Raw genomic sequence first — 19630 nt, 5'->3', positions numbered from 1 at the left:
CAAAGAGCAGGGGCTGTCTCTGACATGAACCCTAGTGCCCCTTCTTTGTTCATCTCCTCTGTTTGGGCAGCCTTGCCAGGCCATAGAGGAGGAGGATACAGGCCTGTGATAGGATGGCATCTGGAGAAGGGCTCTACTTTTTCAAAGAACTAGAGGTGGGAAATAGGGGGGAAGAGTGAGGGAGGGTAGAAACAAAAGGATATGTAATCAGGATGTAATGTGAATAAATTATAAAAGAATTTCAAAAAGAAATAGATTATTACATTTGTGTTCTATGATTTTTTAGTTAATGTAATTTGATGATTTTATTTGTATAATTGCTTCAAAGAAATACAAGGGGTCTGTTATTTTAAACAGAGTATATTTTTTAATAGTCCATAGGTCTAGCGTTTTGCTATCTAAAAGATACATTTCAATATATAAATGAAGTGTGTTTTTATATTTTATATGACTCAACTTATTACATATACAACACTAGGCAATTAAAACATTTCAAATGTACATGTGCTTACCATTATTAGTCAATATAAAATATCATATAGGACAACTTGTGCTCTTTTAAGTATGTAGTTTTATTATCTAAATGGTTAAGCTTTGCTTCTTGTAAACACATATCACTAAATACTAGGGAACTTTTTCTTTTACTACAAAGTAGATGCACAAGGTACTCTTTTCTACTCATACTAGACATTTGATAAATGAGGTGCTTTCTAAACGTAAATATTGAAAAAAGTATCTTTGCCCATATATATTTTATGTTCAATAAAATATAGCCATTGGAAATTTATCACATGACATATATTCACATACAGTTTAGAATGGCTTCATACACAAGGGTTTCACTTTAAACTGAAAAAAAATTAAAAGAAGAATGTATTTAGAAATCCTATTTAGTAGTAAAACTAGCAGTGTACCACATGGTGGAGACAGACACTCACAGATCTCCAAGAACCGCATCTCAGAAAATCTAAGTTCTTATGTAAATTAATAGTAACCACAGAAATACTATATGTGCATTGTTTTCTCTGTTTTTCTTTGATGAATTGTAATAGGAATGTGATTTCTGACAAGGAATACAAAGACTACTTTAAATTTGTATTGAACTATGAACTACAAAATAAATGGTTTTTTAGTGTTTTTCTGCCTGATATAAAAAATTCTTCTCCCTTCTCCACAGATACACTGCTCCTTTGTTTTCCTTCAGAAAATTGCAGGCCTACAAAAGGTATCAACCAAAGATAACATTTCAAGTTGCAATAAGACTAGACGCATAACCCTTACTCATACCAAGGCTGGACAAGAGAACCTATGAGAGGGAAAAAGGTTCCTCAAAGGAGGCAAAAGTCAGAGACCACCCTCACTCTCACTGTTAGGAGTCACACTAGAAAAAAGAGATGCAAAATTTAAATTCTTATTTTGCAGCCCGCTTCTGTACTCTTTAACAAGAACTTCAGCTGGAACTTTTAGAAATGCAACCTTTCAAATAATTCTAGTGCTTGATAGTTTTGTTACAGAAAGCAATGTATTTATAGTCATTGTAAAAAAAAAAAAACAGGTTCAATTTAAATAATGTTTAACAGGTTTCAGGTGTTTCCTATTCTCTAATGTTATATATTACCATATATCTAACAGAGGTATGTCAGTTCTAAGAAATTTTCAAAAGTTAAGTGAAGCCAAAAACACATTTAAAATTTATTTGAATTTGTTTGGACACTAAAGTATTTCTTAAAATTCATTTGATATATTTCAATTTGACTGGGATGTTATATAGCTACTTTATAAATCATACATATTATGTACATATAAATAATATATATATAATTTAGATAGCAGGTATTTTATCTTCCTAGTATATCTCAATTTTAATTTTTACAATAATAATGTCCACATACATTTATATGTTACATAAAACAGAAATTTGCTATTTAAAATACCAGATAAAATATGTAAGGTTATGCAATTTACTTATTTAATTCCAACTAATATGGGATTCCTTTCTACTTTATTATCATTTGCAGAAAATAAAATTAGATAATTTTTTTGGTTTTGGGAGACAGCGTTTCTTCGTGTAGCCTTGGCTGTACTGCACTCACTTTGTCAGGCTGGCCTTGTACTCAGAGATCCGTCTAGCTCTGCCTCTCTGAGTGTGGGAATTACAGGCATGTGCCACCCAGCCTGGCTTAGAAACAATGCTTAATTAGTTGAAAGCATGAGTTTGTACACATGAGAACTTCTAATATTTACACAAGGGTGGGTATTTATTTCTACTTGTATTGTTAGCTACTTGTAATACATTAATGTGGAAACAGAACCATAGTTTAGAACTAATTAATTCCCTTCACAACATCTATGTGTTGGTGACAAATGGTTAATAATAATGTGTAAGAGAAGAATAAATCATTTCTGTGACATATAAATTTCTATAGGTTCTCTCAATGTAGAGTATAGTTTTAAAACATTTGTAAACAATTAATATCAGATCTGTTAAGTTTCACTGTCTATATTTGAAACAGGTTCACTATATAATTTGGAAAATAAACCTTAGCATTATAACATTGACTACTTTAGTTCCTACTTCCAAACAGACAAGTTAATAAATGAAAGGTAACATCTTCAAAATTAATTAAATAATTGCTAAATACGAAAGCCAAAAGCATTTCATTGGAGTAAAAACATTAAAAATATAAAAATGAAAACAAATGGTCATGCCCAGTTTGTTCTACTTGCCTGGGCTTCCTGGGGCATTTGAGCTGCATCCACCTTGTCAGCAATATAAGCTGCCAACTGCTTGTCAATGAATTCAAGGGAGTTCTGAATTAAGTTCAATGACTTTTCAATCTCCTGGGCAGACTGGATGCTCTGTTCAAGCAACTTTTGTTTCCTCACAGCCTAAATAAAAGAAGAAATAACAGTGAATTATTTAAATATTTGCTCTTAGTACATTTTATATACTTTCTGTCACATAGTCAGTGAAGAATCTAGACTCTTCCGAAATCACCTTTTTATAAGACAGATTGCGCAGCCTTCGGGTGCTCATTCAGCTCTGTTTATATAAATAAAAGGAGAAGAAAAATAAAAGAAACAACACTTAATACACAGGATCAAATGTGTCTGCAGAAACAAAAGTTAAAATATCATTCACATCAAAGGAAGAAGATGGAAGAAAACATTAGCAAATCATCTCAGTTGTTGCAATCTCTCCTCCTCAGGCTGAATGTTCCTCCTGATCTCATTAGATTTATTCAAGAGATTTAGTTTACTTAGAATAGGGTCACCGTCATCACAAATCCAATTCAAGAGAGATAATCTACTTCCACAGGCTAGACACATATACAATCTGTTCAGAATTGGCTGCTTTCTAAAAGAGAAATTTAGACAACCATCTGTTTAAGGCTTTATTTTGAATACAGTTTTTAACCCACTTTGTTTAATTATTTCTCCTCCCTGCTTTTCTTTATAATTTAGATAATGGAAACTGTACAAATGATTTTGTACTGCTATTCAAGCAGAACAAATAATAGCCAAGCCCAATATCACTGTAATGAATCTTGATTTTTACTGTAAATGTTGTTAATCTAAACAGTTTTCAATTATTAATAGCATGCTGAAGAGATTTCAAGGTCTACCTTCAAGGATCTAAAGAACTTTAAAAGAATCCTTCTAAAGGTAAAGAGCAAACCAAAAACTTATTGTAAATTTCTTAAGTCATTAATCACATAGAGGAATGGACCTGATAGTGATTAATAAATAGTAATGAGAAAGCTGCTTCTCAGGATTACATCGTATTTCAAAATGTTTTTGTTGTATATATATATATATATATATATATATATATATATATATATATATATATATATATATGAAAAGCATTTGATTTGTTATTTTTAACAAAGGCAATTAAGAACATACTGTTACACAAAGAATAAATTCAACTAATGTTATCTGGAAAAAAAAAGGAGCTGAGGGTCTGTATGAATATCTCTTCCTATTCTTGGTACTTTCTAAATCTGGGATATACTGCTCCAATGATGTCTTTGAATCTTTGAAAATATTATATGTTTATTTCTTTCTATTATTCAGACATTATTATAGAAAGGTCTGAGCTTCAAATTTACATTTTGATGAAAAGAAATTAAGTTTCCTTGAACATATTTAAAGCTCATCACCATCCCTGCCCTAACAAAACTGTGTATATCTATAGTATGACAATTTGATATTTGTATGTGGTATGGAATATTTAAACTAATATATCTAACACATTAATTGCTTAATTTCCTTTATATTCTAATAGTTTCTATTATTATTCAATTTGCATTGATATACTACCTTGTAATTTCCTATTAAATATGTATATGTACTTTTGATCCCTTGCTCTAATGAGGTTCTTTGCTGAACATCAAGTTCCAGAGGAATACTAACAGCCTTGTTCAGACTAAACAAATGACGTGAAAAGTGATTTATTTAAAGGGGAAAACTGCAAAGTTCAAACAGCCAAGAAATGTAATTATAATGGAAGTAGAATGTAAATAAAGATATTACATTTCAAGAATAACTCTTCCTTAATACATTTATTTTAAAATTATAACAGGATGGAACATCATATAAAACAATTTTAATCTATATCTACCAAAATATTCTGTCTAATATTGATGACTGAGACCTTGCCCTGTATTCTAGATAAAACAATTCCCTTTATTTCAGTCAAAATATCAACCAAGTTACTTCCTATAATTATTCAGATAACAATGCTCATAGTTATAATTAGAGCCTTCTCTTTCTGTATTTTAGGTGTTTGTGGCATAGAGTTCCTTCAGTCGTGTGGGTCTCCACCTAATGACAAAATGTCAGCATTGTGAAGGGTAGCCACAGAAGTCTTCCAATGATAGTATGAAGTAATTGTCTGATCAGACATTGTTTAAATGTGATCCTTTCTCTGACTAGATTTTTACCCAGCACAATACTCTGTGCACATTTGTAGGATTTTAATGTAATTGGAAAGGATGTAATGTAGCCTATTTCATATCACTAGCCTCATGTTTATGCTTCTAAATCTTTGTTTTACGTTCTTGAGATTAAATGGGCCACATGACATAGTACATAGACATAAAAGGTGATGACAAAATATCTGAGGTGGGTTGTTTCTTGGTCTAGCCTGACAGATAGCCAATAAAAGAGTGATTACATGGATTGCTTATCTCAGGCAGTGAAAGACTTCATGTAAATCCAAGCTTTGAACCAGTCATGCCATAAGCTGGTTTCTATTTTTAAACATCTTATTAGGCATACCCAAACAGGATGCCAGACTCTGTGTTTGCAGGACTCTGCAACAATTGACTTGCTATTACAGTGAATGGAATTAGTAGTAATAGGTAAGTCATAATCAGGTATTTTGTTTTGGTCTGAAAAGAATTTCTAACTGCTGTTTTAAAATGTTATTTCCTAACTTTAGCTAATCCACTCAGCAGTAATAAGAATTATAGAGATCAACAGAAATAAAGTGGAAAACAAGAGTTTTTAAAAGAAGACAATTTTAAAACATATTATTTTAATGTGGTCTATATATTTTCAAAATAAAATTTTAATGATTTGGTTTTGCTAGAATAATAACTGAACTGATTTATTACTTGGATTCTCATGTAGTTTCCTTTCATGTAGCAGTATGATAAACACTGAAGAAACTCCTTTAGACTAAATGAGTAGGAAAGAATTATTGGGTAGAAAGTTGGAGGTGTGTAGGGACATGGGATAGATATTTGATGAGTTAGAGAGAGGAGTTGTGTGTGAATATTATCAAAAGAATTTCATATAACATTTTTAAAGAATAATAAAATATTTTTGAAAAAGTACCCAAAGCAGAATAAATTTATTGTGTGAAATCACTAAGAATTGGAATGAATATGTATTTGAAATATGACTATATATTCCAATACAGAAGAAATATTACAAAAGGAAAATAAATTCAATAATATTTTATAAAATATCACTTTTAAATAAATCTTGTATCTTATGTGGAATTTTTATTCTCCTAACCATGCAGAGTTGTTGTTATTGTTATTATTATTATTATTATTATTATTATTATTATTATTATTATCATTGTTGTTGTTTTTGTTGTTGTTATTAATAGTAATAGTTTCAGGTTCATTGTAGACCTTGACTATAGGAGTCATACAACTGTTATAACATCAGAAATATTAAAATTATATTGAATTGCACAGTCTATAGCCATGTAAAACTTCTCAGAGCCTTTCCAACAGAGAATGTCCCATCTGGATCATTGGTTATATGGACAGAGAAAACATGGTGAACACGACAGAGATAAACTTTCAATCTCATCAACATTTTCCAAGAGAGTGTTCATTCTGTGTGAGGAAGTAAATGTCTATGAGAACAATCACTCTTTCCCTTCTTTGGTTTACTTGTTCAGAAACTGGAAATCACGGATCACTCAGCTGTATTGAGCTGGCCATAAAAATGTTAAATGTCTTCATTAGCTATGAAACTGAAACAATGGGCACAATAGGAATAGACTGCATAAACCTCCCATGGGTAAAGGTGCTAGCTAGTGTTTGTAAGTAATCATCAAAATATAGACATTTCCTATTACATTTGTGAAATGAAATAGAAAATTTCCTAAGCTAGAAAATGAAAATTTTAAAGAGAATACATATATATTAAAGGTCCTATGCCCTTCTGTCTCTATGAAGTTGCATTATTATCTAGAAGTAAAACTTATGAACAATGAAAAATGAAAGATACCAGAACAGCATACAACAAGGACATATGCTCAACTACGTTCATAGCACTTTTATTCATAATAGCCAGAATCTAGAAACAACCTATATGGTATATCAACAAAGAATGGATAAAGAAACTGTGGTATTTTTACACAATGGAATACTATTCAGTTATCAAAAAGAATGAGATCTTGAAATTTGCAGGCAAATGGATGGAAGTAGGAACGATCATCCTGAATGAGGTAACCCAGACCCAGAAAGACATGCATGGTATATACTCACTTATAAGTGAATATTAGCCCAACATAGAAGTCCTCTGAGAAACTCCACAGAGAGGGTGTTCAGGACAGATACTGAGATTTGCAGCCAGACCTTAGGAAAAGAACTGAGAGTTGTATGGAAGACTGAAGGGTGTGGTGGAAGGACCTGGAGGGGTCAGGAGCTCCATAGAGAGAACACCAAGGCCAGTGGATAGGGACCCAGGGGGCCTGCACAAATTGATACACCAACCAAGGACAATGCATGTAGAGTACCTAGACACCCTGTTCAGATGTAACTGATGGACAGCTCATGCTTCATGTTTGTGGAAAAGGGGGAGAGAGGGGACTGATTCTGACATGACCTGTGATGCCTGCGTTTTGATCACTGCCCCTTGGAGCAGTGTCCTTTGGGGCACTAAGAAGAAGGGTTTACAGGCTACACTGATGAGATCTGATAGACTGTGGTCAGACAGTGGGGGAGGATCCCCTCCCGCCCACTCCCATTAGATTTCTAGGGGAGGGGAATAGGGCGGAAGAGGGAGGGAGGGTGGGAACTGCAAAACAACAGCTAGGGGATGTAATGTGAAAAAAATATTATAAATAAATTAATTTAAAAAATAAATACTATGCTGGAAAGTTTACTGCCTACCAGGGTTCCTAAACTTTATACGTAAAGTTTAGTTATTTATTACCTGATCATATATTACTATATGTATATTAATATTTGAATGAGTAATACAATATTAATATAAATGATTTTCCCACTCAAAATGTAGTCACTAATTAACATTATTATAGTAACAAGTATAATGTCTACTACACTGCTAAAAGTAAAGTCAGCTTAAACACAGATGTTCATCATAACAGCCTACTTAAAGTGCAATATTTATACAAAAAAATTAGTTTGACTAGAAAGCATTCAATTTAGGAAAGCCAGGATATATGGTATGTATTACTCTTTATTCACATAGTTGAAGAAAACACCACATTAGAAATGTACAGGAAAATTTAATCCCAGATTATTAACATACTAAGACTAATTGAAAAAAATATCCTTGGTTGATTATCTTAAGTGAAAAGTAAACCAATAATACTGCATAGAAATTAGGCTAAATTCTTAACTTCTGAATACCTTCGAAAACAATTTAAATTCTAAAAACAAAAAAATTAAAAATGATACTTTGACATGTCTTTTGTATGAAACTCAGGTAGTCACATTGTAGCCAATTCTAGGACAGTACACACTTGGCTTATTGTTTCAATGTTGCTGCCTAGCAAATATAAACCTTTGAACAAGGGTTCTACATTTGCTTTTTGTACTCAATCCCTAAAGTATGCAACTGATCTGATTATAATAATTTAGAGGAAATGACCAGCAGCTGACAGGTGAAAATAAGAATCTAAAGTTAACTGGATAAGTTAGAGGAAAAATAATACATGAAATTCATATCACAACCACTAGGACATGGTGACATATTGGAGAATGAATATCAAATGAAAGATTTCTGAATATAACTATAATTTTAAGACAAGATTCCAAAGACATGTCTCCTGGTTATTTTAGACTATAATCAAACATTTCTTGAAGATAATAACTAAACATAACACAACCAAAATTATCTTCTTTTGATTCCTTAGGTATGAACTCATAGTTCTGATTTAAGGAAGTATTTTACAGAAAATTGTGAGATGCTTAGAAACTGACTATTCGTACTATTCACAACTTTACTAAAATAGGGTAGATCATAATTTGTATAGGAGCACTTTTGCTGTAAAGTGTTGGCTAGCATTTTTTCCTTTAGTGGATCTTTTCAATGAAGGTGATCCAATCCTAAGCATACAGTGATAATATTTGGCTGTTCCACTACCCATCCCTTCCTCAAGCCATGGCTTTATGGACCTAAACGTTATACAAATTTCTCAGAGATGGCATTCATCATGAATCAGTTTTTCACTCTTAAAGATTTCCTCATCAAATTAACTTTGTCTAATACTAATTTTATATTTTCCTTCCCAAAGTTAGTCTTTCCACTTTGGTTTCTTATCTTTCAGTAACTTGATTTTACATATTAAATATGTCTTAATAATGGATCTTGTTTAACTGAAAACTTTCTGAAGTTATCACTGTCTGTCAAATTGACCTATCTCCTCTACCTTGTTATTTGTTTTAAATAACTAGCCCTTCTCTCTTGCCTGGCCACTCAGCCTTTAACCCCTGCATTGTGGCTTCTTTTTACTTTTATATGATTCTTACTTATCACTTTTCTCTCCAGCACTTTTGAAGACACTCTAATTAGAAAATGAAAGACTGAATGGGAGGTCAGGCATTAGTATCTATTGCTGTTTTAAGTACATCCTAGAGTATGGAAAAAATTTTTACAAATTATGTAAAATTTTGAAAGTGTTTTTCAAGTTGCAAAAACAGAGTTAAGCACTAAAGTTTGCTAATATCCCATTTTCCAGCTCCATAACATGTTATATAACACTCTATACTTCGGGGGACAGTACCGTTCAAATAAAATTCACAATATTCATTAGCTTTACAATTCTATAAGAGTAATATAGCACTATTTTAATGAAGAGCAATCCTTATTGTTATATTTTTTTACTTAAATTCACACCTATCTTTAGCAGTAAAATAGATGATGAGTGAGCATTTTGTTAGAATTTGTCTTCTTTCATCATCTAGTACTAGTCATAATATATGTCATATAGACTATTTATAGCCAGAGGCCAACATTATTGTTAGTTTCCTTAGAAAAAGACACTGTAACATAAAGATTTATAAAACAGGCATAGACTGATTTAAATTAAAATTATTTGTTTAATAAAAAATACAAATAGAACATGTAACATTTTTCTTCCTTCATTTTTGATACAATATACTATACATTGTCTTTGAATTTTACCATAACTCAAGTTTTAAATCATATAACATATATTAATTTTGGTATTTAAATGTGTTTTGCTGTTTTATTTTTATGATGACTTCATGGTGGCCTTGTTTTCTTTGTACATACTGAATTTGATGTCAAATTTGACCAAACTAAGTCTGTGACAAGGACGTTTTTCCTCATAAGGTATTAGCATTTACTTGTGATTAGTGCTAGAAGTCAACAGTTACTTTGATTTATTCATTTGTTTGAATATTTCTTGGCCCCAGTTTCCTGTTAAATAATCATGAAGCTCTGTTTACAGCTTGAGTTTGATATTAGATTTACTTACTATCAATTGTCTTGATTCTAATGGATTCCTAGATTTTACAGTGCAATAAAAGGGTCTGTGCTCATATGTAGTTTCCATTCATTCTTTGCCCTTAAATGTTTACTTTTACATATCTTCTAGTAAGGATTGTTCAATGAACAACTCTTACACATCTTCCTCTGTCATAGAACATAATGCATTTTAGGAGATGTAGCCTACATTTCTTTAGCAGTGCAAGTTTAAAGACTTTCTACATATTAAAATTATCAAATGTATCTCAGAAACGTTATTTTGAATTAGGGTTGGCAACATGTATAAGTAACAGCAAAAGAACCAACATAAATTGAGACTCACTGAACAGCAAGCATAAATCTTATTATTATAGCTTAACCTTTTTAAAAATAACAAAATCACAAAACACATTCGTTTTTTTTTTTCACAAAAGACTTTGCAACAAAATTAAACTCTATAATTGATTGACACAAAGCCAATTCTTTTCAGTGTGCCTTGAATCAATAATTGTCATTTTGGTCTATTTATCCTATGCAAAATGTAACACTGAGTGAATAATTTGTTGTATTTATCCAGATATATTAAAGAGTTTCTGCAGCTATTGATCATGACAGTTAATACTAAAGCAGAATTAACCAGTTCAGATGTTGCTTCATCTTTTTACAGAAACAGAAAGGTAGCAGAAATAGGAGGCTCAGAGAACAAATTTTCAAATACAAACATGAAGCAGAGAAAGAAAACCAGAAGAAGCACGGTGCTTTAAACTCTGAAACTCCACCTACAGCAATGTATTTCCTTCAACAAGGTCATGCCTCCTACACTTACCCAAACAGTACTACCAACTGAGAACCAAGTGTTCAAATATCTGAGTCTAGAGAAGATCTTTCTCATTCAAACCACCATAGTAACGAACATATCCTTTTATAGTTCTTTAAAAACATGTTGCTTATATATTCTGACAATTACATATTTGAATGTTTTCCATTTAATACAGGTCTATGTTGATAGTGGAAGTGGGTTTTTTTCCTTTGTCCCAGGCATGATGTGAACCGTTTCTAGTAGGTGGCACTGCAGTAACAAAGAAGTAAAAATTCCTCTGTACTACTGCACTTTTACTTCTTTCTCAAACCTGTGGGTCGCATAAGCTTATAAGATACAAAGTATGGGCCATTCAGTGATTCTGTTCACACAAGAGTTTGATAGCACCCTCTGTAGGTAGTGCTTTCTTTGTTCCATGTTTTTTTTACACCTTACCATTAGGACTAACAGATCTAAAACATTACTTTGTTCCCTAAATATCTAAGCATGTTTTACATTTAGTGTCCCAGTGACTCCCAGTGACACCAATCAAATTTCCAAGGAAATTCACACTATACGCAACTAGACAATTCCCTCCTTACATGAGCATCCAATGCCAATATTACAATCAGAAGAGTGTCAGTCCAAGCACTAGCAATTATCTCCTCAGGAGTTTTTCTTCAAAATTTGTTGCTCCGAACTTAATTTCTACCAAAAAAATTACATCTTTGTATTGAGCCTTCTCTAGTAAAGAATCTGTACAGTTTCTATGCCCTGTCTGTACATAAATAGATAGTAGAAGTTATTCCAGTCAATTTTGATTACCCAGAGTATCATCTTGCACAAGTCAGAATGTCCAAGATCAATAAAAAGAAATGATAGCTCTTGTTGGCAAGGATGCAGGGTAATAGGAACACACATACATTCACTACTGGTAGGGGGCAAACTTGTATATCCATAATGGAAATCAATGTGGCAGTTCCTCAGGAAGCTGGGAGTCAATCTAACTCAAGATTCAGCAAAAAACACTCTTGAGCAAGTAACCAACTGGTATATGATTAGATTTAAGGCCCACATTATGAGAAAAAAACAGGCATGACACTGCTCAGGTAGCCAAGACTTGGTGCTAGGTAGACGAAAGACCAAGAAGAAAAATAAATACTATCGTTCTGATAAAGGAAGACAGCAATAAAATGACTGCTCTACTCATTGATGAGTTTCTTGCTCAGCCATCATCAGAGAAACTTTCTCCTGCAGCAGATGGGAACAAATACAGAGACCCACAGCCAGACATCATGTAGAGTGAAAGTACCCAAAAGAGTCAGTCTTAAATAGGATGGTTCCATTAGATCCCTCCCCTCAGGGCCCAGGAGATTCTGTAGAAGAGGAGGCAGACAGATTGTAAGAGGCAGGTCAGATTAAACAAATCAACAAAACAAGGTATTCTAGACACAACAGGGCTGATACAAATGAACTCACAGAGAGTATGGCAGCATGCACAGTACTTGTACAGATCTAAATCAGATGGGGACCCAGCACTGAACTTAGTTTTTTGGGGGGTTAAGATATTTTTAGGTCTAGATAGATGTTTTAAGTTCATGATAACAAGATATGATCGACATTGATTTACATTCTAAATTTTAAACTCATCAAGACAGGGAAGATGTTTTCTTCAAGGCTGCCAAATACAAACAGGCAAAACACTAAGAATATAGCATTTATGTAATTCCTGAATGTTTCGTGGTTCTTCTTGCTATAGGTAAGTTATTGTATGTATGTGTAATAATATATATATGTGTGTGTAAAAAATAAAAAATAATAAAATACAGAATGAATGGCCAATGAACAGTTGCTTAAAGATAAAGAATTTGATATTTCATGTATATTCAAGAGTGGTACTATTTAGTTTGAACTATAATTTCTTACCTGATAATGACATCCAAATAGTAGTAGAACATCATTTAAATTCAATAGAAAAAAATCCAATGATCAATCTCCCTCAATTTTAATCTAGGAATATCTATTTTGACTTACACTGGATAGCAGTGAATTTGACATTAAAAGGGGAAAATACTGTTAAAATAGCCTTACAAGGATAAAATAAAGATGAAAACAGGAAGTTTTCCTACTTTTAATTGCCTGGTATAATATAAGTTTATAAACAACCTATAATCTTTTTACCCTCTTTTTACCCTCATATGGTATCACTGGTTGTATCCTGTAAACTGTGGGCCCTTGTCTGCAGGCAGAGAAGACAGCTCCCTCCAGGTAAGCTTCCTGCTAAGACATAGGTGAGCCCTAACCCCTGCTGATAACAACCTACCAAGCCCAAATGTATTAAAAGGCTAGTTCCTTGCAGGGATCAAACCACAGACCATCACCCATGCAAAAGGTGCCAAAAGCTGACTCTTTGAAGAAAAACATATCAAAGGTCCCCTGGAGACCAGCTCCAGGAAGTGTGCTGGGAGAGGCTCCTGCTTTTCAGTTACCTTTGTTTTAAAAACACTGATCTGAAGTGGGGGCACAGACTTTTTCCTTCTGTAGCTCTCTGCCTTTGTCTCTCCCTTTTTTTGTCATTAAGCTTAGTGAATTAAAATCTAGCTCTTTGACTCTTGATTGACTTTATTTTAAACAAGTGCAGTCAGTTATGTGGCTTTTCACATGTCAGAGGCTCCATTTCCTGCTGGAAGGGACTGAGTTTCTTGTTGTTTCAAGCCCTGCTGAGCTGCCCTGCACTCCCTCCCTGCCCAGAAGGCCTTCTTCTTGACTGGTTCTCAGGAAAGAGCCTCCTTGAGCTAGCCTCTAGAACGCAGAGGAAAAGTCTGTGACTAGATTCCCAAGGGCAGCCTCCTGGAGAAAGGAACCCACAATAAACTTCATGGAAGTGGTAGATCTTTACTAGACTAAAATCCATGTAGTAAGAGCACTAGGGCTTTTCTTTGCATATAAACCAAAAGGTATAACAGTATCTTAGATGTAGAAATACTCAACCAATCGTTAATAAACTTAGTATTATTATAAAACATTTCATTTCTTCTCAAACGTCCATTTTTTTAATGTAGAAGAGTATTGGGAACATTGGGTAGGAAATATATGTTCTTTGCTTGATAGGTAAATCATGCCATTTATGTGAATTCTCATATATGAATATATCATAATTATGTACAGTGTGGTGCTTTCAATAGGAATGTCCCTCAGAAGCTCATATATTTGAATGCTTGGTCCATAGGTAATGACATAATTCAAGGTTATGGCTTGATGGGAGTAGGCATGGCCTTGTGGGAATATGTATATCACTGGGGTATAACTTTGAGGTTTCAGAAGCCGAAGCCAAACTGAGTATTTCTCTCTCCCTTTCTGCTTCCTATGGGTCCTGATGTAGGACTCAAAGGCTGCTTCTCTAGTACCATGTCTGTCTACATGACACTGTGCTTCCTGCCAGATACAATTAAATTTATTTTAAAAAAGCATTGACATAGTCATGGTATCTCTTCATAGAAAGAGAACACTAAGACGTAGGGTAACATTTTACGCCATTTTGAACACACAATTTTGCGTGTACCAATAAAAATGTATATATTTTTAGCAAATTATATGTGATGACAAACAATGTGTGCAAATACTTAAAAAAGAGATAAAAGAAAAATTGAGAGGGAAGAAAGAGAAAGAAAGCCCCCCCCCACACACACACACACTTCTAGGGTAAGAAAATCAACTATGTTCCTATAGGATTCAACATGAATAGTAGGTATGTTGGAAAACATATCAACTTGACACAAACTAAAGTCTTTGGAGAGAAGGCAACCTCAATTAAGAAAATTTCTCGATAATATCAGGCTTTAGGCAAGCCTCTAGGGCATTTTTTTTTAATTTAGTGATTGAAATGAGAGGGCCCAACCCATTGCTGGTGGTGTTATGCCTGGGCTGGTAGTAATGGGTTTGGTAAGAAAGCAGACTGAGCATGCCATTATGAGCAATCCAGTAAGCAACACCCCTCCATGTTCTCTGCATATGCTCCTACCTTTAAGTTCCTGCCCCGCTTGAATTCCTGTCCTGACTTCCCTAAGTGATGAACTGTCACCTGGAAGTGTAAGTTGAAATAAACCCTTTCCTCTCCAAATTGCCTTGTGCATGGTGTTTCATGACAGCAATAGGAACCCTAAGTCAATATAATAAAATTAGTTTATAGACCTGAGAATGATAATTTTTCTTGATATATCTCAGCTTCTTGTTAAAAAATGTGCTTTCCAAGATTTCTAAGAAAAATGAAATATGTATCAAAAGAATTCAGTCACTTGAGAAGGAATAAACTTGATTACCTCAAGTCTCTGATGGAATTGAAGACCAGGTAGCTTAGTTTTACAATGAACCTTAGAAGTTTAAGGGTTAAGATGTTTTCAGGTCTAGATAGATGTTTTAAGTTGATAATGACAAGATGATGTGGAGACTGATTTACATTCAGAATTTTAGATGCACCAAGATTGGAAACATGTTTTCTTCAAGGCTGTCAAATACAAATAGCCAAAACACCAAGAATGTAACATTTATATAATTCCAGATTGTGTCATGGTTCTTCTTGCTATAGGTAGTTTATTGTATATATGTGTAACAATATGAAAGTATATGCAAAAACTATTTAATTAATTAATTAAAATAAATAAATAAATAAAAAGAATTCAGTCACATTCATAGTGTTTTGCCTATTTGTATCTGGCAACATTTGAGAAAAACCTATTTCCAATTTTTGTTTATTTCCTAACTGTTTCATGGTCCTTCTTGTACGTAGTCTATTGTATATATGTGAAATAATATAAATGTATATGTAAAAGTAAAAACTAATAACAATAATAAATAAAAGAGTCTAGTCACACACAAAATACAATTCAGTTACTGCTGTGAAATCTAAGACTTATTTGAATAGATACAATTTTTCATTTTACTGGATAAGACTATATCTGACATAAATTTATAAAATGTAGATTAAAGATTTTCCACTTATCTTCATACCTCTTCATGTAGTTCTCTCCAACGAGAATTGAACGTCTCAAGTTCCTCGTTGATTAGTTCATCCATGACCCCTCCATCTGTTAGGGTCTGTGCCAATAGGCGAATCTGATTTGGGTTATCCTCTGAATGTTGCATCAAATTTTCAAGAGACTGAAACACATTTCAAACAATGAAAACTTCTCATCTTTTTCTAAGTACATTGAATTTACACACAATGCTCTGTATTTTCTCATTTACAGACAGTTAAGTCATAAGCAATGTAAAACAAAATTTAATTTGGATAATAAAACACGAAGGAGTATTGTTATTTAAAATACAAGAATTGCACAGGATTTTTTTTACTGAGTTATTAATGCTTTATGGACAACACTTTAAAATAATGGTTTATTATTTTTTCATGAGGTTCTCCAACGTAATTTTTTTTTAGTGGTCAGTGACATGCAGGTAAAGTGATTCTGAAGAAAAGTGTAGTGGAAACTCATGAGCCTAGTTTCTTTTCAAAGGAACTTCTTTAGTCTTTACATGTGTTAACACTGACACAATATGGAGAGAAGCAGGTGTCTTAGGACTGATAGAAATGACAGTAAGTTCCTTTATGCTCTGGAAGGACAAGCAGAAAAAAATCACCTAGTGAGTTATCAAATAGTTGGACCATTGTCATTTCTGGGTAATTTCCTCTAATGTGTGTGTGCCTGTGCATGTGTATGTATGTGTGCATGTGTGTGTGTATGTGTGTGTGTGTGTGTGTGTGTGTGTGTGTGTGTTGAGAAAATATGTTTCCTTTAATTTTGTTTGAGGGATTTGCAATTAAGATATTTCCTAACTTTCTATTATTTGCAGCCTTATAATCCTTAACTGAAACAGTGTTCAAAGTTGACAGATTTGTTTGGATACATTGTTCAAAGAAAAAGAATCTCAATGTGAATTTTAGGCATTCTAGGTAATAAGCAATTCAATATCACTTCCCATGATCCCACAACTATATGGGGCCTAACAATTCTAACAATGGTTGTTGTTTCCAAAAACATTAAACAGTCTTAAAAGGTGTTTGCATGTCTGCCTTATGTGTCTATTATTTTTCAAATTCTGAAAAACATCAATATATTTTGCTCTTAAATGTTTAGTGAATCAAAGTATAGTTATTTCCTAATTATTTTGTAAAAATATGCTTTTGACAACTAAAATCTGTGAGAAACTCAATTTTCAATAGAAATGTTAGTATTGATTTTTATTATAATCTATACATTTAATTATGTATATTAAATATTTTCATTTTACAGATCTTTTAATAGAGCAATTATTTTTTAAGTCTTAATGAAGGGAATTGATATGATAAATAAATAAAAGTTAATTGCTTACATAAAGTTAAACTGATTTTCCTTCTCCCAGAAGATCTTGAATGTATTGGGAGAGTGGGAAGAATATGATATAAATGTAATATATAAGAAATAAAAGATAAACTAAGAGCAACAAAGAAAAATTAAGAAATTTGGAAATCCTTAAGAGCAAGAAAAGGTCGAAGAAGAACTACAGCTTTCCTATCCTTGTGAAATATAGATATATCATTTTTTCTATTTAAATTGCCTGTAAGAATAATAAGCAACAAACCTAACAAACAATTAATTTGCATGTAATAGTCAATAGTATATACTTGAGACCTGGAAAGATCCTACGAGGAACAAAGGGCTTATCCAAACTACCAGGACTGAAAGATGTCTAGGAGCTACATCTTTTTCCTTGTGTTTTAAAACAATATCTTTTCATAGGAATTAAATATTTCAATACTTCATACAAAGTATCATTTGAGTGAATTCAAAACTTACCTCTAGCACCTCAGTGATTTCTTCAGCTCCTGCAGGAACATTTTCAGTGGTTTTAAGTTTCATTTCTACTTCATTGAGCCATTTGTTTGCCTTCTCTAAGTATGACAATAACTCATGCCAACATGCCCAAACTTCCTGAGAAAGAAGTGGATATTGCAGATTAAATATTTTTATATAAAAATAAATAAGAGGCTTTCATATTATAATTTTAGAACTTATAAAAATGGAAGGTTTAATTTTCTATATTTCACTTTACTTTCCGATAGAGAAATAAAAATGCAACAAGGTACTTTGAACTCACTTAATACCTCAGTAATTATAAGTGATTAAGGAGAGAGTTTATTACATGAATAAATTCAAGATCCAGTGATTTGCCTTTTAAAATCAGATACTCACTAACATCATATCCATAAAAATAGAAATATCAAAACATATGATAGAATGCATGCTTCAGGCCGAGTTTTTCAAATATCAACAATTATCCTTGTTTTGTTAGTTTTAAATTCACCAAAAATGAATACCCCTGCTCTTTTATTGTTTTATCTTTGAGAAAGTGCTTATATCATTACCAACCTGAACCATTTCAACAATGTGTAACATTAAAAGTTTTTTTTTTTTTAAGAAAAAGTTTATGGAAACATAATATTATAGAAACTCCCTAAAATACACACACATACAAAAGAAATTTAAGTGAAATTGCCATGTGGTAGTGGTGATGATACTCCAACTTGATATTATATGCTATCAGATAAACCTAATAACAGGAATAAGATACATAATTTTGAGTTTTGGCCACAGGTGTCACATAGAACAGCCTAGTACTACAGACTAGTAATAATGCTGTAGGTTAACTCTCATAACTTAATGGTCAGACTCTATTGCTGTAGATAAAACAAACATGTAGCATAGAATAAGGAGAAATCTAGCTGATATTAAACTGGATGCTTTACAACTATTGGAGGCATTATTTATGTAATAGCAATATGAAGACACCTAATTACATTACCATAAGAGTTATTCACTTTAGGCTTGAAATAAATCTGTTAAGTATAGTGAAAATAATAATGCATGCATGGACTGGACCTGCCCCCACCCCCTGCACAGTTGTAGCCAATGGGCAGCTCAGTCATCATGTGTGTTCCCTAGTGAGGAAAGTAGACACTTGCTCTGACATGGACTCTACTGCCTGCTTTTCTTTTTTGTCTTTTTCTCCTGGTTGGGCTGCCTCACTGGGCTACAGGGGAAGGGGTTGCCCTCAGTCCTGATGTCACTGGATACGTTGTGGTGGGTGGGTTCCTCTTCTCTGAGGAGTAAGGGAGAGGGATGGGGAAACATGGAGGGAAGGGGCTATGACCAGGATGTAAAGGAAATAATTAATAAAAAAATACAAAGGTAAAAAAAGAAAGTAAACCCTACATAAATAATTTTAAGGGACAATAAAGCATTAAACTATGTAGTACATTTACACAATGGACTCATCTATTAAAAACAAGGAATATTGAAAATTTCAAGTAAATGGATGGTACTAGAAAAGATCAATTTGAATGAGTTAACCCAGACCCAGAAAAGCATGCATCTTACTCATAAGCAGATATTAGCCACAAAATAAAAGATAACTACACTATAATATAGAGACTAAAACCTCAACCAAGGACCATGAATGTTGTGGACCTAGACGTTCTGCTCAGATGTAATAGATAGGAAGCACAGCCTCCTTGTGGGTCTCACAATATGGGGAGTAGAGTCTACTTCTGACATGGACTCTGGTTCCCCCATAGGAGGAAGAGGA

General features: G+C 33.0%; 1 protein-coding gene across 10 annotated transcripts in view; it reads right to left on the bottom strand.

The window, feature by feature from the left end:
• The window catches only part of Dmd (dystrophin), a 2465896-nt gene that overhangs the window by 1294506 nt on the left and 1151760 nt on the right, over positions 1-19630 (bottom strand). For all 10 annotated transcript variants that reach the window (XM_051140917.1, XM_051140916.1, XM_051140911.1 and 7 more), the window contains exons 28-30: positions 17842-17976; positions 16019-16168; positions 2728-2889 (exon numbers count right to left, since the gene is read on the bottom strand). In XM_051140917.1, coding sequence (XP_050996874.1) covers positions 2728-2889; positions 16019-16168; positions 17842-17976 — 447 coding nt within the window. The remainder of the gene's footprint in view (positions 1-2727; positions 2890-16018; positions 16169-17841; positions 17977-19630) is intronic.

This window comes from Acomys russatus, chromosome X, assembly GCF_903995435.1.
Source record: "Acomys russatus chromosome X, mAcoRus1.1, whole genome shotgun sequence".
Lineage (NCBI taxonomy): Eukaryota > Metazoa > Chordata > Mammalia > Rodentia > Muridae > Acomys > Acomys russatus.
This window is presented reverse-complemented; position numbering and strand designations above follow the sequence as displayed.